Source organism: Bactrocera tryoni, chromosome 5 (genome assembly GCF_016617805.1).
Source record: "Bactrocera tryoni isolate S06 chromosome 5, CSIRO_BtryS06_freeze2, whole genome shotgun sequence".
NCBI classification, from domain to species: domain Eukaryota; kingdom Metazoa; phylum Arthropoda; class Insecta; order Diptera; family Tephritidae; genus Bactrocera; species Bactrocera tryoni.
Window position 1 is genome coordinate 59,365,306 of NC_052503.1, and position 23,461 is coordinate 59,388,766.

The 23,461-nt window shown below is 36.9% G+C and overlaps 1 protein-coding gene across 1 annotated transcript in view; it reads right to left on the reverse strand.

Annotated features, from left to right (window-relative positions):
• Positions 1 to 23,461, reverse strand: part of LOC120778974 (vacuolar protein sorting-associated protein 13D) — a 34,956-nt gene continuing 11,495 nt past the window's right edge. Inside the window, exons 4-19 of the mRNA XM_040111063.1 lie at positions 20,700 to 21,682; positions 20,494 to 20,633; positions 19,841 to 19,975; positions 19,169 to 19,781; positions 18,976 to 19,092; positions 11,502 to 11,886; positions 10,626 to 11,436; positions 10,322 to 10,574; positions 8,983 to 9,130; positions 4,925 to 8,374; positions 3,740 to 3,952; positions 2,799 to 3,671; positions 2,308 to 2,622; positions 1,738 to 2,241; positions 376 to 1,494; positions 1 to 257 (exon numbers count right to left, since the gene is read on the reverse strand). Coding sequence (XP_039966997.1) covers positions 201 to 257; positions 376 to 1,494; positions 1,738 to 2,241; positions 2,308 to 2,622; positions 2,799 to 3,671; positions 3,740 to 3,952; positions 4,925 to 8,374; positions 8,983 to 9,130; positions 10,322 to 10,574; positions 10,626 to 11,436; positions 11,502 to 11,886; positions 18,976 to 19,092; positions 19,169 to 19,781; positions 19,841 to 19,975; positions 20,494 to 20,633; positions 20,700 to 21,682 — 10,116 coding nt within the window. The 3' untranslated portion in view covers positions 1 to 200. The remainder of the gene's footprint in view (positions 258 to 375; positions 1,495 to 1,737; positions 2,242 to 2,307; positions 2,623 to 2,798; positions 3,672 to 3,739; positions 3,953 to 4,924; positions 8,375 to 8,982; positions 9,131 to 10,321; positions 10,575 to 10,625; positions 11,437 to 11,501; positions 11,887 to 18,975; positions 19,093 to 19,168; positions 19,782 to 19,840; positions 19,976 to 20,493; positions 20,634 to 20,699; positions 21,683 to 23,461) is intronic.

Genomic DNA, 23,461 nt, shown 5'->3' on the forward strand with positions numbered 1-23,461 from the left:
TTTAAGGTTAAATTTTATTTTGGAGTTGAATTTATTTTATGATGTCCACCATTATTTACTAAACTTAAATACTTTTTCGTTAATACAAATTACATCATACATACATATATACATACATTAAATTAAATATCAGTATCAACACTTAAATCTACAAAACCCTTTATGTACTAAATATAAGCACTAGCAATGATGAACCGCTGTTATTCACTGGGCACAGATTGTTCGCGCTCATCAAACACACTTTTAGCATAGTTAATCTGAAAAATGAAAGAAAAATCGATAATTCAAAATAATTCAGTGCTGCTTTTATCCAAAGCATTTAAAATACAATTGGAACTCTCAAAAGGGGTTTATTCATTACATGGTGGAACTTACACAGCGTGCTGCACGCTCCGCCTCTTCCTCTGTTTGACATTTAACACGAGGTCGTGTGATTTTCGGCAGATTGGTGGATATCTCTATATAGAAGCTAGGTGCATGCTTGCTACTACCCGGCGCCCCTGAGTTCACTACATTTGTAGTCAGCGGATGACAGGAGAGCACTTCGCTCAGGTGACACTCAAACATAATCGTTGGATCTTCATCGCAACGTGAAAATATACGTATGAATTCAGTGGTGACTAATAGGCGTAGTTTAGCGTCTTTATCATTGCACAAATTAGGTTCATAAGACATGAGTTTCTCTGCGAAGTTTCTACGATTTATTATATACAAATATTGTTGGCCCTTCGCCTGTCGATACGAGTAGGCTGGTAGAAGACCACCCGGTGCACCAGTGACACAGCGTGGCAAACGTTTGCGATCGGGCAGCATCCGTCCCGATGTTTTGCTCGTCTCACGTACAGCGCTCGCTGTTTCCGATGCCAAATCGAGCACACCAATTATGGGTTTCGTTACGGTGCCGACCAGTCCTCTACCGAGGCCACTCAGCAAGCCGGGAAAACCGTCCGATTGCACGCCAGTATATGTGTGCCGCACAATACTTGTCACGCCACCAAGCAAACCGAAGCCGAGTCCTTTTAGTCCCGCCGCCAGATGATTACCAGAGGTATTCGACTGTATCTCCAGTATGCGTTGACGTGTTTCATTGTCGTGTTCATCGAGCACAACGCGACCCAAACTATCCGATAATGTTTCCGTTAATTTAGCTGTTGAATTGGAAATTCCATGTGTCACATTCTTTACCAGACTCTTTACAGAACCCTCAAATATTAGGCCAGACACACCTTCGGAAAGATCGTTGGCAAAACCAAGCGGATTCCCAAGAAAGTCGACACTACCTAATATCGAAGCCGCATGTCGCTTTATCTGGCTGACAAAGTGGCTTTTGATTGCTTTAAGATATACCTCTAATGGCTCAAAATGATGCTTATCAGAAAACTTGTCGAATTCTATAAGTGCATCCTCGAATTTGACCAAAGTCAATCCAAGCGATTTCTTCGTTTCGAATAGTTCTGGCGTTAATTTGGATGCCGTAAATACAGAGACACGTACCTTTAAAATAGAAATAAATGCCATATAATTATTTCTAAAAAAAAAAAATTATTTAATTTTTTTTAATTTCCCTTCTGGGATTTTTACGTTTACTTTAGAAGTTTTTTTTCCTCTAATGAAAAGACTCTCAATTTCGGTGATTTATTGCTCTTAACCTAAAAGTTTCATTATCTCAGTCAAAAGGACTTATCATGTCGACGAACTATGATTTTTTTTAAATTGTAAAATATTTTTTAGAATTACCTGACTTGATCCCAGATTAAGCGATTCAAAGTAAAATCTCCGTGGATTTGTTGATAGCGATATTTCTTCGATATTTTGCAAATCATGATCATATGCCTTATTCGTTTTATACTTATCCAATTTGCCCACGCCACAAAAGTAGGCCGTCTTTAAAATTAGTCGTTCTTCCAGAATCAACACACAAGGATTTATATCAAAGGTAAGATACTCGAATATTATAGCATTCTTATTGGGACTTGGCAAGAGTTTTGCTTTTAAAATTAAAGCGTTACTGTGTAAATTGTCATCATCGTTTGTGCGTATAGTATGTAATAAGACAGGACAAGAGGTATCCAATAGTTGATTGTCGATTTGCAAATCGGCCACTCTAAACTCCAACGATTTGATAAAACGTGTTGAATGCACATCAATCGAAATTGTTTCTAAGGTGATAAAGGCTAGTTCCTCGACAGGTTGACACGTTACCATCGAAATACCCAAACCCTTATGTAAATCGACTTTGATCTGCGGAAAAAATTAAATAAGTTACAATTATACGAAAACGACTATTTGATTTATTCGAGTACTCACTGAAATTTCATCGAACATATTGTCTTTGTGTTCATCCACTGTCATGCGACTGCTAATCGATGCATGATTCCAATTCGGATCGGGTGTGAGAGTGACATCCTCTGGCTTCACTTTAACATCGTGTACTTGTACTGTTCGAATGGGTCCATCCATCTTGCTTATTATTTCTAAGTGTCCAGAACCAGGACGTAATTTCTGTATTTCAATACTTTGCTCAAATGGAATAATATCACTGCTGGCGACACGTGGACTCGTTTGTATACGTCCGAGCACAACTTCCGATCCCGGACGTAAGCCAAAAACGCCGTTTCGGACCTTAAGGAGATATAATAATAACAACAACATTTATTAATTTTGAAAAAACGTTCAATATAAAGGTATCACCCCTATGACAGCCGGGTTTACCTCACTGGATTAGGCACAATAATAAAAAATTATAACGTACAAATAGCAATATTGAAAGATAACAAGCGCTCCTGATAGTCACTCACCTGCACACACATATTACTATGACACATTAGTCGTCCATTTTCAAAGCGCCATCGCTGCGTGGTTACTCGTTGCTTATTCGGCGGTCTAATGACCAAATTTGTAAAATCATTCGGATTGAGCGCCGTTTCCACATCCAAGACCATACGATAACCAGGCGATTCACTGTATCGACTAAATTCAGTTGGTGGCGAAGAACCTTCGTGCTCCAACTGACCAAAGGAGTTCATCAGCCATAGCTGTGAACGATCACCCGTGCACTTATGCGCCACAATCACCTTTTTATCACGCACAGCTACAACAAGTTGCTGCCCCTCAATGCCCAATTGTGACATTTCGCTTTCTGTGTAGGCGAATGTCTCCTTAAAAGCGATATAAATGAAATTCGCATACGTTATGCTGGTGGAGTTTTCCATCTTATTGAGTGGAAATTCAATTGTATTGCCTCCGGGCACCTCAATCTGCAGCATGTGTGCACCTAAGGGATCATCCAAAGCGTAGGCTAGCGAGGATTGAGGTCGTACGGTTGAACGCCAATGTGGCTTACAGGCATATTGATAGAAATGTATCATGATTTCTGAATAATTATCGATGCGTATGGGTGGCGGTAAGGTGTGTGCATCGCTGAATAAGAAAAAGTATGTAGCGCCTTTGGAAATCACTTCCAAGCGCAAAAAGAACATTTCACCCAAATCGTTGCGTACGTTAATATATATGGAATGTACTTCGTTGATAGGTATGCCATGTGACCAATGACAGAAACTCACATCGCTTATGCGCACACACAACAGCGGCTCTTGTTCGTAGTTAGGCCAGTGGAAGGGGAAATTGCATCCCGGCAGTGCTGATATTATGTGCTCAGCGTTGGCGGAGTCCTAAGGTGAATTAAATAAATTATTAAAAGATTATTGAATAAGAGTATTTTAGTTTCGTTTCTACTAACCGGCTTTTTGATATCACATTTTTGCGAAAACTCCAATTTTCTTGTGGATTTATTGTAAAGTTGATAGCGAGGTGATAAAATTATGAAAGTCGTCCATGAATATAAGCCACGACCCCTACGTATGTTTATGCCTATAGCATAACAGCCTTTGTACCTCTCAGCCCGCAATTGCCGTTGAAAAGTTTCTTTGTGTATATTAAAGCTTTTGCACCACTGCGAAAGAAAGAAAAAACAAGAACAATATGGGGTTATGTTTACAGTTTTTAAAAACGGTCTCCATAAGCCGTCTCTAGATGAAACTCTAATGAAGTTCTAAAATATATCTTTTGTCTATTTATGGGTTAATAATAACACATACCTTAAAAATATGGGTGATATGATCGGAAAGATTCCTGACGAAACGTTATTTGTTTTTCCGTTCCTACGGCAGTCCAAAATAAAACGGGTTACCTTTTTTTTAATTCTCTTGATTTCCTGACGCTAGAAAATTATAGACTTATCTGCCTACATAATTCTCAACGACAAAAAAGGTCTCTCACAATTCTTTCGTGAAACTAACCGTATATTAATGGTTGAAATTTGATTATTATTTTATATATTTTAGTTATGAATTTTATAACTCAATGCAAAAATTATCATTATAAATAATTTTTGTAGATCATAAAATTTCTTACAAAATCTATGAAACGAAATATATGTATATTTTCAAATAATTGGAAACGAGATTTTGAGGTTTCCGTTGCAATTAATACCACATACTTGGATAGACGTTCTTAGAGATGTATAAGAGCCTATTTTACAGACTAGCAAAAAAATTGGATTTTTGCTCTCCCTACTGTACATATGTACGTACAATGTACCTCCACAGACATTCACTTTACATCTTTAAATTACTTCCCATATTCACAGCATTTTAAATACTTGGTTAATGAAATTATTTATTCCGATTGTCAGTATGTTGCATTACATCTTAAAAATATTTATTGAGTTTATTATCTTGTAAATACTGTTGTTTGTTGCAGGTTGTAGATGAAATCGGTCAAAAAACTACCCGCCATATACCTGAATATTTTGAAGCTCTCGATCATTGAAAGTTCCCTAAGTTATACTGTTCGGTTGCTACCGAACTTATTCCTTCCTTACTTTTTATAGTTATAGTTAGTTATAATTACTAAGCAAACTTACCGGATTATTATTGCCATAACTATTGCCCATCCGTATTTCCAGCGATGGTGAACCTTCCTGATCTGAGAAGGAAAAAAGTAATGGTGAAACAATGCGCGCCTGCTCGTGTTCCTCGAATTGACCAGAACCCAAACGATTTGTGCCCTCTTGCCTATACACCAGCGGCAAACCGGTGCGATTTATAATCCAAATGGGAGCACTGATAAATATCTCCATGCCTTTGCCTTGAAACGATTGTATTGAGACGCGTAAATAAAGCTCACGATTCAGTAAGTCAATCAATTTCAATTTTGGCTCCACAATACCAGTGTGACCCATAGGTATTTTCAACTGACCAGATAACTTGTAATTATCCAAAGTGATGCTCAGCACGAAGGAGTCGCAAGCATTGATCGTATGTATATTTACCACATCCGATGAATTGATTCGACCCTGAATATGACCCGATATTTTGAATAACAAATCACAGGAAAGCATATTTTTCAATTTCAATGGTGGTAGGAGGGTAATCGTATGACCCGGTGTATTAAAATCTCTATTCGGATACTTCACTTTCCGTATTTCGATGAGTATATAGAAGACAGCATTACTCTTGCCGTAACATGTGAAGAGTTCGTTCACAGAGTCTTTGGCGCATGTAGTCCACGAAACACCGCAGGTACTAAACTCGAATTCATCGCAACGATTACTGCTTGAAATGGCGTTTTTCCTTACGAATACAGTTCTACCTTCGGATGCGTTTTCCATCAATTGCTCTGGCGATTTGGTCGGTGAGTAGGGACGAAAATAAATAAGGGAGTCCACCAGACGTAGTGGCACACTTAGTTGCTCACTCGTTCGAAGCACCGATAGTGCAACATTGTCTTCATGCTTGCCCTCCATTTTCAGCAAAATTCTTTCGTTCATACGATTCACCACCGTCAAAGCTGAACGTATTGTTATCATTTTTTGCGCGGAACCGAACATTGAAATGTCGAATACGATGCGTGTACGTTTCTTATACTGCATATCTAGAGTGGAATAACGAAAAAATATGCCTACTTTATCGATCGAAATTGGACCTATTAGGGTCCAACCTTGAATTTGAACCAAAATCTGATGTGTATTCAATTTGTGCGAATTCATATGTCTAAGCTTAGTTTGTGGCCCAAAGTCGAAAGGTAGAATTTCATTCGGTTGCACCGCCAACCAATCGCACATAATATCCGGCTGATTGACCTCGGTGCGTGTTATACCGCCTGGCGAGGAGTACAGGGTCTTGAAGAGTAACGGCTCACCGGTGAGATTCTTCAAAGCAAAGGGCACAAATGGCGAGCGACGACGAAAGCCCATTAGCGAGTCGGCATTATTACCCTGTCCATAATAATCTTTAATCCAATTGTTGCGCACAATATCGCAGAGCTCTACGAGGGTTGATGTGATATTGAGTTTGAGTAGCTGTTTGCTGCTCACTTCCATGACCAACATGCGTGGTATCATTACGTTCACTTTCGAGTATTGCCAATGCGCCGAACATTCCCACTGCTCCACAACTGGCTCCCAGCCACTCAGACGCCGATTATAATAATCGCTAGCAAAGATCGCCTCTAGCCGCCCCTCTTGATACAATGGCGTAGTGTAACCAGCATCCACCGGTGATTTAGCATTGTCCAACCGTTGAGCCAAGGTCAACTGGGACAACGCAATCTCCAGCAGCGGCACATCCGCATCCATGCAATCATCAATGACACAAATCGATATGCAACTGGCGCTGATGAGCAGATCGTGCATTTCGAGATAAACCTGATCGGTTTTCACATGTTTCTGCTGTAGCAACCAATTTGCAGCATCATTTAAATTATTGTTGTTGACCTCCATGGCTTCCAAGCAATCTTTAGATTTGAAGCCCATTTTGACTAACGGGGCAATCGCTTCGTAGTTCGTATAATTAGCGCGATTGAGTTTGTGTGAGGTCTTTGCTTGATTGGGTATGGACTGCAGCATTTTCGAAAATAATTTCACGTCAGTATACGAGAGACGTATGGAGAGTTCTTTGTGTATGATAATATGGAAACAATTGTTTTTCAATTCCATATTTAGCGAGAATGGATCGATAATGGAAAGCGCGCTTTGCTCTTCTGCGCCAAGTATGCAGGAGAAGACCTCCAAGTGGTTAACATCAATCGAAACGGGACAAGTGTGATGATTGGGTCGATATTGTAGTACGGTGGTGTTTTTCAAAATTATTGCATTCGTATCGGCCAATTCAACATTCTCAACGAAAATCAATTCGGAGTCGGTGATATTTAAAATTATTTCCGAATCGGTTTTCATTTCGGCTTCGTGCGTCGTTGATGTTTGTTTTAACATTTTATTGCTGCGCCATGAGGATGTCACCGATGTGGATATTGTGGGTTCTTCTTCAAGAAACTTTTTTATGCTTTCCAAGCAGTCCAGTATGGCCATGATGCGCATATTATTTAATAAAATAATGTATTTCGATGAATTATTGCGTTTTCGACTGTGTATCTCTGCTTGTACGACATTCTTCGAGAGGTTGTCGCGTTTTGGTTTCAAAATGTGTCGGAATACATTTCTTGAGATGTGTTCTGGTCGCGAGTCGAGCACAAGCACTTCGCTGGATACTAAATCGATGTCTTGCGAACCATCATTGAAGGAGTCGATTTGCAAAAATGATTTGATGAAATTTACGCAAGCTAACGGTTTGATTTCATTGTCGTAACTCTGTTGCTCCACCAACGACACGGAAACATTTTCCAATTGCAAATTAATGGACAGTGTATTCCAAGTCAGCAGGTCCAATGCATCAGACGAAGTATATGATTCGCTGATTGAGTTCAATCTATCGATTGATTCGCGGAAATTCTTCGTGTAATTAAGGTACACATCGTCAATCATTTCACCCAAATTGTAGCTAAGAAAACCACGTAATAATTTGTATTGTTGCAGGTTTACAATGCCATTCAATTTGGTTAGCACACCTTTCACCGTTATATCCGGACAATTGTGACTGACCGCCGTGTCGATGTTGCGCTCCACTTGCAGTTTCAGATGACACGTCTCTTTGAAGAGATTATTGCCCAACTTCAATATTGTGAAATTGCCGATATTCACACATTCACTTGGATTATAGTTCAGCGTTTTATTTGTTTTCCAAATGCGTTCGCCTGAAAATAGATTCATATTGACCAAATCGATATGCATGACATCCAGTATTTCATCCATGCCCTTCTCATCTTGCCGCTTGCTGACGACGTTCGCATCGCTCGCAAAGTGAAATGAGTTTTTTAATGTGAACTCGCCCAGATCGGCCACTATAACCTGTGTGCTATTGTAGCTGAGTGGCAGTAAAACAATGGGTGAAGCAGCGTGCAAACGCAGACCAATTTTGGTTGGTGTCGAATTGATGTCGGCTTGGCTTTCGGACATTTTCATGCGCCTTATGACCGGCTGTAAGGAGAGTGGGTTCATATGAGAAACAAATTTTCTAAAACATTTAAACAAAATTGAAATATGTCTATGATTTGATAAAGAAACTAACAATACCCATAAAAAGGCTTAAAAGCTTTACAGTTTTTGTAAGATAAGACATTTTGAACAAAAGATCATCTATATATGTATTTAATGTAAAAGACGATGTTAAATTACAGAAAAAAAGGAAAAATTCTTTAAGTACTGTTGATAGACGTCCTTGAAACTGAAGTTTTCCTATTATTTGTGATGCAGGTACACTTTTTGGAAATGTAATTACAATTTGACGCCACAATGGAAATTTTACTGAAAAGTTTTAAAATAAAATAACATCTTGTACAAGAGGCCCGAATTGTTATTTTGTCCCGCAATACTCTCATATGTATTTTCTCATAAACCGCAATCGATAAGCTCCAATCATATTCACCTTACATATAATTACTACAATTTATATCCCTAATGACTATCGAAGAGACAGCGGTTAACACCTGAACACATAGGAAACTTACTAAATGCATAGATCCTACGTACTTTTAAAACTATACAAACACATATACAAATGTATTTTCAAATTTCCAATTGCTTACCGACTGTAGCTCCAATAAGTCTTTTAAAAATAAATGAATCTCCATAATAAATCTCTTTGTATGTATATATCGTACTGATGACATTTGTATGCGCAATTTTGCATTCATTTCCAGTGAACGTTGATTTGAATTAACAATCGCATTAAGTCTAGAAGAAAAACATTAATTTAACAGTTTGCTTAGCTTATCCAATAAATTAAAAAAAATACATGTTAAAAAGACGATTTTTAACAGTTGTCACCTCATCACTGCTCGATCAAATTACGGTATATTTGGTTCCCGAAGACAATATAATAAAAAGCTGAAGTCAGCTTAACAATTGTTAAAAACTTGACGCAGACTAAGGCTTGACTAAGTTCGTATCGAGATCACGAGACAGAATGTTAACCCGCAGTCTTGTGAAAATACAAAATTATTACTTATCCACGAATTGACATTTTGAACGATCAACGGATTGATAAGTAATAATTTTGTATTTTCCCGAAACAGCGGAGTGACTTAATTCTCTATGTTGTTGATGTAATGAAATCAATAATTTTAAAGAATGCTGCCGAGTTGACAGGTTCGGGTTACGTCTGCCCACCGTTTCCTCTTTGTTGCCCTAGGTCTAACCCCATTAAAATAACTCCTTTCTCTCCAAAAACAAAAAAAATTATGAAAAAAGTGTGAATGCTTGCTCAAAAAATTAAAAAAAGCTATTGTTAAGCAAAAGTTATTACTTAATTATTCTTGGTAATCCAAAGTAATTTTGGATAATGTATATATAAGGAGCGTTCCAAGGTAAACAGAACTTTTTTAATCTAGCGCCCCCTGGTGACGCCATCTATATGTCGATTGGTGCGTTAGAATTTGCCATCTTTATCGATTCTCCAGTGAAAATTTCACGACATTTCATAGATTGGAAGTGAAGTTATTGCGTTTTAAGTGTCAGTATGTTTGTGTTATCGGTGCGAAAATGAGCTTCGAACAAAGAGCCAACATTAAATTTTGTTTTAAAATTGGTAAAACTTTTACTGAAACGTTTTAATTGATGAAACAAGTTTATGGCGATGATTGCATACTGGCGGTCATACCGGCCAACGAGCTAAAACACTCGTTCGACATGCTTTTGGACCGTGAAGTAGAAGGAGACTATTTTGAATAAAATAAATTGATTTTGCCGAAAAACCCATTTGTTCTGTTTTTTTTAAGTCCTGTTTACTTTGGAACGCACCTTGTATTTTTCCTTACTAAACGCAATCATATTATATTGGAAAAGGCTTAGTTATTACATATTCAATCATGGTGTTTTTAAGGAAATATTTCATTTGAATTGTATTTTTTTTTTTAAACAACTTACTTTTTATATGAAAAACTTAAAGCCTCAGGACCAGCTGTTGAGAACTTTTCGCGATACAAATCTCCATAATAAGTTAGATCGTAGAGCGAAATAGATTTGAGACGTCCTTCCACCGATTTGATATCTCTGTTGCTTGAAATTTTAAAATGTGCGTGTGATATATTTGCTTTGGAGAACTCGACTTCGTTGCGTACTAATATGAGATTTAACGAACGCACCGAAACTTTCAGTTCGCCCCAGGTAATTGGTTCTTCTATAAAAGGTAAATGGTGAGGTTGTATACACATATAGTTACACTACTCACCATCGTTAAGTTCGCTTTTTGCTGGTGTTAAATTCTTCTTTTCGTATGTGGATACGAAGCCGAAAAAATCAAAAATCGTGAACCATCTGCACACAGATATAGTCAAATTTAAACAATTAAAATCGATTGAACTTTTAGTTTGGTTAAATGGTTTGCCATCTAGGCCCACTATCATATGCGTTTGCGATTTGTACGTTACCAACTTATCATCGGACGATCGGGACGTATTACTGCTATTCACAGCCTTCTTCGCAGGCGTCTGAGCCGCAGCCAAAAATGTTGGATAATTTAGCTTACATGGCATTGAACGTGATGACTCATTTTGTTGTAAATGTATGTTCGTGAGGTTCGGACACGATACGCATTTTTCAGTCTTATAAATTATCTCCTTTTCTGTTGACGTCGAATCGACCATATTACGAAATCGCGAATCCATTGTACATTTGAGATCCTCCATGACGATTGAGCGCAACAATACTTCTAAATTAGTAACATCTTTTTGTTGGTTAAATTGAAAACCAAAATCGCGAAATGTCACATCGATCAGTGAGTTGTTCAATTTATTTTTTAAGTGTATTTGAAATATCGGCACGGAGAAGCTTAAATTTGTTTCAAAAGTCTCCTCAATGTCATAGTTTTCGCTAACTTTGTCCTTAGGCGCGCTGTCCGGTTGATCGATGGACGTTACAATAAACTCATCGGCGTTGCCATTGCCTTTCCATTTTGAATATGTGTTTAGAGTATCGAGTACCTGTTCGTATTGACTGCGAGATAAGGAGACTTGCAAGCATTGAGTGATGCTACCCTCCACCTAAATCGTGAAAATTTTTATGTACTACATGTCTGTTTTTGATATATTAATTTTTTCATATTTACGATTAATTTATTGTGCAACGTCCATTGATGCTCTGTTTTGCTTTTGGTTGTGTATTTTGTGAGCTTGAATAGCATGGCTGTATCGTGTAGTATTGGCACAGCATCGGTATTGCATTCATACAACTCATTGACCTTCGGTAGCGCTGAAAAGCCCAACTCCTTACGCTTTGATGTATTCAAGGAGAATAAATTTATATTTCTTATATCTATGAAGTAATTATCTTTGGCCCACATATATAGGTTATCCGTCGATTTTGATATTGAGATCTCATTCTCTTCATGTGTATTATAAGCTGTTATTTTACCTAAATTAGCAACCAAAACATCTAAGCTATCGCCAGAACGTGGCAAAACCAACACGGGAGTATTTAATACTACATCGATACTGAAATTAAAAGTTTTTTGTTATTATTTAGATGTATGAATGTGATAAATTAGTGGCAACTTGAAGAGTTTCTCGCAGCCACTATAGGAATAAAATACTGTTTTTATACTCAACACTGTTGCTAAGGAGAGTATTAAAGTTTTGTTCACATAACGGTTGTTTGTAAGTCCTAAAACTAAAAGAGTCAGATATAGGGTTATATATACCAAAGTGATCAGGGTGACGAGTAGAGTCGAAATCCGGATGTCTGTCTGTCCGTCCGTCCGTCCGTGCAAGCTGTAACTTGAGTAAAAATTGAGATATCATGATGAAACTTGGTACACGTATTCCTTGGCTCCATAAGAAGGTTAAGTTCGAAGATGGGCAAAATCGGTTAACTGCCACGCCCACAAAATGGCGGAAACCGAAAACCTATAAAGTGTCATAACTAAGCCATAAATAAAGACATTAAAGTGAAATTTGGCACAAGGGATCGCATTAGGGAGGGGCATATTTGGACGTAATTTTTTTGGAAAAGTGGGCGTGGCCCCGCCCCCTACTAAGTTTTTTGTACGTATCTCGGAAACTATTATAGCTGTGTCAACCAAACTCTACAGAGTCGTTTTTTTCAGGTATTTCCATATACAGTTTAAAAATGGAAGAAATCGGATAATAACCACGCCCACCTCCCATACAAAGGTTATGTTGAAAATCACTAAAAGTGCGTTAACGGACTAACAAAAAACGTCAGAAACACTAAATTTTACGGAAGAAATTGCAGAAGGAAGCTGCACCCAGGCTTTTTTAAAAATTGAAAATGGGCGTGGCCTCGCCCACTTATGGACCAAAAACCATATCTCAGGAACTACTCGACCGATTTCAATGAAATTCGGTATATAATATTTTCTTAACACCCTGATGACATGTACGAAATATAGGTGAAATCGGTTCACAACCACGCCTTCTTCCAATATAACGCTATTTTGAATTCCATCTGATGCCTTCTCTGTATAACATATAGTACATTAGGAACCAATGATGATAGCGGAATAAAACTTTACAAAAATACGGTATTTGAAAAATATGTAAATGACGTATAATGAAATCTCGATTATCACTTTATCATGCGAGAGTATAAAATGTTCGGTGACACCCGAACTTAGCCCTTCCTTACTTGTTTAAATATAAAAATTGGATTTAATCATGTAAATTATTAAGTACTATTTTTTCTGGCGGCTTCGTTCGCATTTAATCCCACGAATACTATAACGTAATGATCATCAACGTGGTGGTTGTGTTAACCTAAATTTAACAAATCGACGGTGATTTTGCAAAACAAAAAGCCTCCGTTAGGACTTAAACGAATAACTGTGCTAATTTTCAGGCCTTTCTGTGCTCTGTTTTGGTTGTTCTGCGAGTGCCTAACGAAAAATCATTTTATTTTTATACATAAGATATGTAAATATATATACATATACTAAAGGACCCGTCCACGCTTTACTGTGGCTTATACATAGATGGTACCATCAATATAATTTGTAGTCAACCCCTACTATTAAAAGATATGTATACAACTGAGGAACTATTACTTAGTTAATGAGATATTAGTTGAAAAAGGCGAAATGAGCAACGAGAAGAATGAAGACAGTGAACGCCCTAGAGAGGCGAAAACTCTTTGCGAAGTGGGTGCCGCTCAAGTTCATAATCCAACAAAAGCAATGAATTTCCCCGTTTTTGCCCATTTTAGGTACATAGACACACTGTTATGTGTAAAACACGCTATTTTATTTTCATTGAGATGCCTAAATGATTAAGAAGATAATTCAATAGCTTCCTACAAACGTAAACGTTCATCTGACGAAGAGACCACTGCATCTTTCTTAAAAAGAATGACACCACCCAACAATGACCTATTAATCTGTCTTCGCCTTGTCCTCAAGGAGAGAAGGTTTCGTCTGCTCAGAATACAGAGGAAGGTGTAACTGAACAAGGTAAGCGAAAAACTTCTCAGGATCCGCCTCCAAATAACACTAAGTCAGGTAATAAAAATTCAATTTTCATCTCAAGATTTGCTGCGGATACCATAGTTGATAACATAAAGTGTTATATCACGTCAAAATTAAAAACAGACATCCGAAAAATTAATTTCAAATACGACAGGAATATGTTGTATTTTAAGATCGACATATCCGCTGGCATTGGTTCTTGACAGCTCATTCTCGCCATCTTGTGCGTGAATTCGAGCATAAACGTGATAAACCCATTGTAGTTGTTGTTAAAAAAAAGAATACCCGTTGATACAAAAAACTGATTAACAATAATTCGCTGAGTATATATTATCAAATGTCTTAATAAAGAACTTACTGATCTGTATTTAAACAGCATTAATTGTAATTTTAAAATCATAGCTTTCACAGAAACTTGGCTAAAGCCCCACATTTTTGATAATGAGATATTTAATAGCGAATTTGAAATCTTCAGATATGACCGGCTGAGCAGAATAGGAGGTGGTGTCCTGTTTGCTGTTCATTCCTCAATTCCATCTGAAGAAGTTGATGTTTCTCATGCAGACTTCATAGAATTTAAGTGCATTATTTGTGCTAATTGTGGCCATATCTATTTAACTTTATCTTATGTACCGCCTCAATCGGAATTATCTGTATATATGCTACATGCTTCTTTAATAAATAATGTTTTCTCCATGGCTAATAATACTGATTCCATGATTGTTTTGGGATTTTTCAATTTACCGTGTGTATTGTAAAAATCTACTGAGGAATACATAATTTTTGTTAGTACTCGCTTGTTTTAACGAGTTCTTAAATGAAATGTCGGAGTGGGGTCTTAATCAAATTAATTTAATTTTAAGCATGTTTGGTTAGTTCTTAGATCTGGTTTTTGTTGATAACGCTTCCATATTCTTTGTTGTCCGATGTTATCCGTTGGTTCTGCCAGAGGACTCGTATCATCATGTTTTGGAAATTAATATCGAAATCATAGCCAACTTAGTTCATAATAATACACAAGGCCTTTGTTCTCGGTTCAACTTTGCGAAAGCAAATTTCAAGAAGATTAATTGCGAACTTTCTAAAGTAACTTGGCCAGATTATAATAGCAATATTTAGTGTATCCCATTTTAATGAAACTATTTTAAATTTATTTGAAAGATATGTTCCGAAATGTGTTGTAAATCAAAGAATAAGTTCTAAATTCTGGTTTTCGTGAGGGTTATGTAAATTAAAAAATAAAAAATCTCGTTCTAATTTTCTCTCCGCGTTGAAATTCTTTAGGTCCAATTTAGCACAAATGATGTCCGATTTTTGTAATCCCCCACCATTTTCGAATTAGACTTCCAATATAAACAATCATTTAATTATGGCCCATATTTGATTTTCTGATGCTTTCTTAAAAAATGTGCCAAATATATATACCAACCCTTAACAAAACTATTTAATGCATCTCTCAAGCAAGGCGTATATGGAAAAAGTCTTTTATAATCCCTTTGCATAAGAGTGGATTTAAGTCTTCCATTGAAAACTATAACGGAATAGCAAAGTTGTCAGCAATATCTAAACATTTTGAAGCCATTAATTTCTTGTTCTCAGCACGGTTTTCGTAAAGGGAAATCTAAAGTAACTAATTTGCTAGAATTTGTAACAAATGTATCAACGGGCTTTAGGGAGAATAAGCATACTGCTGTTATATTCACAGATTTTAGTAAAGCTTTTGAAAAAGTAAATCATTAAGGGGAAAGATGATGGTAATCTTAAAAAAAATTTTTTTTTTGCATTTTCTGTTCCTTTATATCCTTAAAATTAATATAGAAACCCATTTACCATTGGAAGGTTTTGTAAAAGGCCGAAAAATAATAATACCGCTCGACGTTCGGAGCGTTCGTACCGATTTGCTTAATTTTTTTTTAATGGTCACAAAGCGCCTAGAAACCGTCCCAACCAGATTCATAATTTTTTATAATTTATTGACAATGTTATGACAAAATTTATGTAAAAAAACATGGAAAAAAATTAAAAAGAAAGTTAATTACTTTTTTATTTATCAAAAATTTTTTCATGATTCTGGTAAGGACGATACCCATTCACGCATATTTTAAGAATAAATTGGGTTTTTGTGTTTCAGACGATCCAAACATGAGAAATCGTGTCCGCCAGTGAAAAAACGTATCTCATTCACCCAGCTATTTCTCCGACAGATGTCATCAAAAAATTCCGATAAAATTTATTTATACACTCCACCATATACCTCATGATATGTGAAAAAAGTTCTTTTGTAGAATAAAAATTTAATGTCAAAAAAACAGCCCAGATTACCCCACTAACCCCTTAAATAGGTTTGAATAAACTGCATCTTTTTGGTTTTCAACCAATATTTCTAAAATGAGTTGCTTCTTATCTTAGTAATAAAACTCAACAAGTTATATTTAACGATACTTTTCTGACTTAATTAATGTCCCTTTAGGGAGTATTCAAGGGTTTTATCATTTGCTGACGATGTAAAACTTTTTAAATCATAAACTTTAAATAGTGATAGATGTAAGTTGCAAACAGACTTAAAAAACCTAGTTTCTTGGTGTTAGAAACGATATGACATTAAACCCTAAAAAATGTAAATCGATGTGCTTTTCCCGTAGACCTGTAGATCCTAGTTCATACGTAATACAAAACTTTCGCTTGGAGCAAGTATGCAGTTTTGTTGATCTGGGAGTAACTATGGACCCCAAACTCAATTTTAATCTTCATGCATCTTCAACGGTTTTTAATGCTAAAGGCACTCTTAGTTTTGTTAAACGTTGGTTTAAAGAATTTAGAGATCCACTTATTACAAAAATTGTTTTTACATCTTTGTTGAGGCTTCTATTAGAGTATGCTTCTGCGATTTGGAACCATAGTTATCAAGTCAATTCGGAGAAGTTAGAGTCCGTTCAAAAACAATTTTAACTTTTTGCCTTAAATCACATTGGGATTCCAGGTTAAATCTTCCCCATATATTAACAGTTTAAAACTTATAGTCTCCACAAACTCGCTAGTCGTAGGGAAATGCTTGGTATAATATTTCTTGTAAAACTCCCGTTCGCTCAACTAGGCAGTTTAGACCTTTACTTTACAATTTTTTTAGAACAAATTGTTGAAATTTTTGTTTCTGTAGCCGAGCAGCTTAAGATCGCAACCGCTAAAACTCTCTTGCCTTTCATGACTCGGCTAATTCCGCTAGTTTTCGGATTGCGCCCCTCGTGTCGGTTGGGCGGTAGGAGGGTAAGCGAAATTTAATATATGGGGGTAGTTATTTTATGCCACACTATCTGAATTTGATATCCCCGCGAAATTAATTCGGCTGTGTAAAGTAACGTTGAGCAACACCAAAAACTCCGTCAGGATCGAGAAGGACCTCTCTGAGTCGTCGATACCAAACGAGGTTTCAGAAAAGGGAACTCCCTTTCGAGTAACTTCTTTAATCTATTCTTGGAGAAAATAATACAGCTGCTGGCGTACGGCGATGATATTGATATCATTGGTTTCTCCAGAATGGATAAAAAAGCGAAGCAAATGGGTCTAGTGGTGAACGAGAGCAAGACGAAATATATGCTGGCATCAAACAAACAGTCGTCGCACTCGTAACTAGGCGCCCACGTCACTGTTGACAGCCATAACTTCGAAGTCGTAGATAATTTCGTCCATCTTGAAACCAGCATTAACACCAACAACAACGTCAGACTCGAAATCCAGCGCAGAATATCTCTTGCCAATAGGTGCCACTTCGGACGTAGGCAATTGAGATGTGAAGTCCTCTCTCGACGAACTTACAAAAACAAAAACAAAACTCTATAAGTCACTCTTTATTCCCGTCCTGTTATGTGGTGCAGAGGCATGAATGATAACAACATATGATGAGATAAGTTATGAGTTTTGGATAGAAAGGTTCTGCGGAAGATTTATGGTCCTCGCCATATCGGCGCATTCGGTGGAACGATGAGCTGTATGAGATATACGACGACATTGACATAGTTCAGCGAATTAAAAGACGGCGGCTAAGCTCTCTAGATCATGTCGTCCGAATGTCGTCCAGCTCTGAAAGTATCCGACGCAGTACCCGCCGGGGGAAGCAGAGGAAGAGGGAAACCTCCACTCCGTTCGAAAGACCAGGTGGAGAAGGACCATAACCAAGAGAGAGAAATTTTTATCACCTCGTACTCTGATGATTGCTCGATAACGACATTGGGCAATGGAATCGATGTGCTCAAAGGTAAATGGCTATCTTTTCGACCTTTCTCGCTGCACGGAATTAAATACTCTCCCCCATTAAATCCACAGCGACCATATTTACAAAGGAGTACCGGCTTGACCTTAATATTGCAATCGCTGGCGTTGAGATGCCGACTGTTGATAACCCCAAACTTTTATGACTTTTGACAATCTGTCAAATCATTGTATGTAGAATATGGGTAGTGCTGACCTGATTTAATCTATTTTTTGACATTACTATATATTATTAACAGCAAAACATGATCTTTGATTTTCATTAAGGTACCTCACATACTATCACCAATATATATCGACTAAAGTCAACAGAATGTTTAAAAAAATGATATTAGTTAATGGGAGCTAAGGAAAGTTTTCAGAATCCGATTCAGCTCAATTTTGACACTGGGGCATATTATTATCACATAAGAATTCCCTCTGAGTTTCTACATATTTCCTACACATTGGCCGACATTTGCGATAAAAAGTTCGCAATACTGACTAATGTCATATATTCGGTACCAGGAGGCTCGAACAGTTTTGAATTATTTTTGGTCACAATCTGGCTTACCTCAAAGGCAGTATTTGTGCAAGGTGGAAAGTGAAAGAATAAGTGGAATTTAAAATTGGGAAGTAGGCGTGGTTATAGTCCAATTTCGACTATTTTCCAGTTAATATTTCCTTGCCAAAATTTTGTTATGATCGGTCAGTTTGTATAGCAATAGAATAAAACAAAAAAGTATTAAATCTAAAACGTCGCTAAAAACCATTTAGTAACAAATTTCAACGGCTCTATAGTGCCAATTGTATCGATTGATTCTTCAAGTAAGAGCCATACTTGAAAGCCAAAACTTACGATATTTGACCGGCTGTACGCAATTTTTCAGTCTCTGTTTCTTTAGTTTTTTGTATGTGCTGCACAAGTTCTTTCGCCATATCGCTGGCTTTATTCCGTATAGATGTGGCGAAATTTCTATAAAACAAAAAAAAAAAAAAAAAAAACAATTATGGCAAATTTTAAAAATTATACATTTAAAAGCAGGACTTACTTGAGATAATGTTTGAATTGTGAAATGCACATATTAATTTCCTGTATGAAACGCGGACAATGCACATACCACACAGAAGCCATGCGTATTTTCAAATTGGGCATAGAATCCTTCTGACAATAAATTTGGAAAGACAAAGCATTCAATTGATTATCAGCATAATTATCATTGTACAATTCATTTGTTAGAGTATGGAGCAGATCATGCTTGTAAAATTCCGCTTCATTTGTGAGTGGATCTTTGCCAACGGAGAATATACGCTGATGATTAACACCTTCCGGTGTGATGTCGATGATTTGCACGCCCCCCAGTGAGCCCATTACGCTTATATCTTCGCCAAATGTGGCTTGTATTTTGGCTTCACTCATTGTTAGTGTGCCCACCTTTCGACCCACAGAAAAATCACCTTTATTTATGCTACGTAATACTAATATATTCAATCGATGAAAATCAAAACCGATTTCTGTGCGTAAATTGACCGAAATTGGCCTTTTATTATTGTTCTGAGCATATGTGTCGGCAGCGGAACTATGATGACGGTGGAAAATCGTTTCGTGCGTACTATGTAGGCGTTTTGCGAAACCCAACAATTCAACAATGGTTTCTTGATTGGCTATAGTCAGAATGGAGAGAATTATATTTTCAATAAATATTTATGCAAACAGCACTCACCAATAATATCCAAGTTGTTGAATGCAATATTTGCAATTTGTAGCGAATCGTTTTCATCATTGGCATTAATGAAATTCAGATCCATATTTATCAGCGCCTGCGATTCATCATAATCCATGTCGAAATATTTGCGACCTGTAAATTATTAAATTGATATTAAAATAAATATTTACAACTTATATATTTATAAACAAAATTGCGAGTTTTTTAATTAAACAATTTTAAATTGAAAATTGGAAATTCAAATTTTTAATCCCAAATTCAAGATTAAAGATTGATAAAATATCTTTTAATTTTGGAATTTGTGTAACAATAAGATTTTTACATATTTCTAACAGAAAAAATATAATTAAAATTAATTAAATGTAAATATAAGTGTTAAATTTGTCAAAAAAAGGGAAATGATTTAAAATTTTTTTTTTAATTTTTAATTATAAACTTGGGATTCCGATATTAATGATTAATAGTTATGATTAATTAATTTTAATTTTAAATTAAATTCTGATTTTTTTCTTCAATCCGCGATATTTGGGATTAGAAATTTTAAAATTATTTTTAATTAAAATTACGACATTAAAATATTTTCGTTTAAAAAGTCAATTCAATTATCTCTTTAATAGATTATTTGTAACTCTGTTTTAGAGTATACTTACCACTTTGAAGCGCACTGATTGCTCTGTTTAAAGTATGTGGACTGGTGCAACGTTCGGTGCTCAGCATAGGGTCTGGTGAAGCGGGTGACATGGGAGAGCAGGGTTTACTTTGTTTCAAACTACCCGAAATGCTATCCATGCTGTTTAAGTGTTGCTTAATTATTTAATAAATAAAATTCTAGACTTCAATTAACGTTTTTACTTACCCCACGTGGCGATGACTTGCTACAAGCAGCTCGAAATCTGGACCAAATGACTGTATAGCGTCAACTAACAACAAACCATGCACAGACATACTAATGTGTGTGTCTTCTGGGCACTTTGTAATCCCGGCTCGCACACCCACCACTTGCAGCTCGGCAATGCTGCGCTCCAACGATTGCACTTCCAGTGCCATCTGTCCAATAACAAACTGTACAATCATCAGGTTGGTATTTAAAAGATTCGGCGATATTTCTGCCTTATGCTCATTGCTAATGTCATTTCCATCAACATTTTCATTCGCGCCACCTTCCTTTTCATTGTTAGCGTTTCCATTATCATATCTAGTTTCATTAACGTCAAATCTATCGGAGATTATGGGATAGAGTATCTTAAAAAATTCGTTCAATTTCTGTTCATTAACATGCGCAACAATCTTTGGTAGTGTGCCGTATAGAGTTAACGATGGGTAGTCAGGATCTGTGGTATAGATAACCCGTCGTTCCAACTCTAACGAGATGCTAAATTTCTCAAGTAAATGAAAATTCGATGAATGCTTTGTGCAAGCGTGATTACGTTCGCGATTTTTACAAACAATTACTTGCAGATCTGTTAGATTTATAAAGTATTTATCGTAAATTTTCTTATGAAAGGCACTCTCCAAACCAGTATCAGTATTGACAACCGCCACAGAATTCTGTCGTAGCGTAGGCGACTCAATCAAGCTAATTTCCGAGCCTGGTGGTGTTGAGCAAGGCGTCATAAAATCTTCATCTTCACTCTCTTTGCCCAATTTTGAAGTAGTTTCACTGGCAGCAGTGTTGTCACGCGCAACTAGTGGCTCCTTTTTGTGGCATTCATTTTTAAGCATTTGGAAGCGTCCAAAATCGACAACAACCACACCGGTGTTTTTCTCCAAATTATTATCAGCAAATATGATACGCGGCGCAGAAATATCGATCTCTAGCGACCAGGTTGTACGAAAATCCTAAAGCGATGTAAAAAAATTATGCATTATTGTATCTGAGTAGAGGTATTTTTTTGAAAAGTTTTTTTTTTTTTTGACAGATCACGCGTGAGTGGTGTCAAGCTGTTAAGTTATTTTTATTCAGTGTTGTTTGGCATTTCATCAAACGTTTACAAATCGTTCAACTTTATTACTAAAATCCATTTTATGTAAATAATGTGTTTCGCGGGCTTCGCTCAACTTATGGTGAACATAATCGGCCTGAGGGTACTATTCGCAACACCATCACACATATTGACACCCATCTTTTATTATTGCATAATATTCGACCAAGTCCAGCAGGCAGTGAAGAAAATTTAGCAACCGTAGCTGAGAGTGCACACGAAGTCAAGTTCTACATTATAGCTTCGGAGAGTCGATTCGACGCCGTTCGCAGCAAATCAGATCTTAAATTGAAAGCGTACAAAATACAGCTTGTGCAAGAACTGACTCCGCTCGACCTTCCTAAGTGACATCGCTTCGCTCTATGGACTCTTGAAAATTTTCAAGGGGATCCGACTTTTTCGAACCAAATTTTGTTCAGCGATGAGGGCCCTTTCTGGCTCAATGAGAATGTAAGCAAGCAGAATTGCTGCAGTTGGGACGAAGACTAATCAGACGAGATACATTTCATCCAGAAACAAAAACAGTTTGGTTTAGTTTGTGGGCAGGTAGTCATCGGTCCATATTTCTTTAAAAATGATGCCGATGAGAACGTAACCGTCAATGGCAATTCTGCTTCGATTCAGGATTTGGAACAAAGCATCATGCGTGTCAATCTAGTTGCCAGTCGAAATGCTCTAACGAGACATCGAAAACATTTGAAAGAGATAATCTTCAAAAAATAAATGCCAAAGAATGTTCCATCGAATGATAATAAACATTCCCCATTAAATTTGAAGTGAAGTCGAAATAGATTATAAGAAGCAAAAACGATAACTTCGGTTGCTCCGAAGCTATAATGTAGAACTTGACTTTGACCGGTCAGTTTGTATGGCGGCTATGAATATAAACAAGTTATCAATAAAAATTGGTTTTAAATCAGTGCTTGTAAAACAGCTATGTGAAATAGTCGACCGATATCGGTGATACTGACCATTGTGCAGATTCTTAGGGGGAAAAGCCGTGCACAAAATTTGAGAACAATATCTCATACACTGAGAGACTAGTTCGCGTATATACAGACGTTGATCATAATTCGCGTATATATTATATACATACATATAAGTATGTATATATATACTAGGGTGCTTCAAAAACATTTTTTTTTTTCCAAAATTATTTTATTTATTGTATCTGCTTTTTCTTAAAGCCTAACAATAAGTAAAAAAATCTTAAATCTGTTTAAAAACTAGACAGACTCAAGCCAGTGATTGAGCTGTTTTGGTGATACGTCGCTCTTTAATACGCAGGCATATCTCTTCTTTTAAGCTCCTTTGAAGTTGGTCGCCTTGTCGTGGCGAAGGGGCTTAAGTAAGAGTAAAGTGTGCATCCCAAAGGAAACGCACTCTAATCTTACGAACTAAGAGGGACACTTCATAATTCCCACAATAGAGATATGGATGAATAAACCCTAGGTTTTTACGCTCATCTCCTATTTTGGAAGTATGAGGACACCCGAACCAACACCACCCTAAGCCAAGGTGTCGAGGTACCCGTGCCGAGGGTTGAATGGTCAGCGGGGGGTAATAAATAGCTGATCGCGAACGGTCCCCTCCGATGCCCGGGCGAGGTCGGAGGTATAAAAGCCTTCTCTCCGCA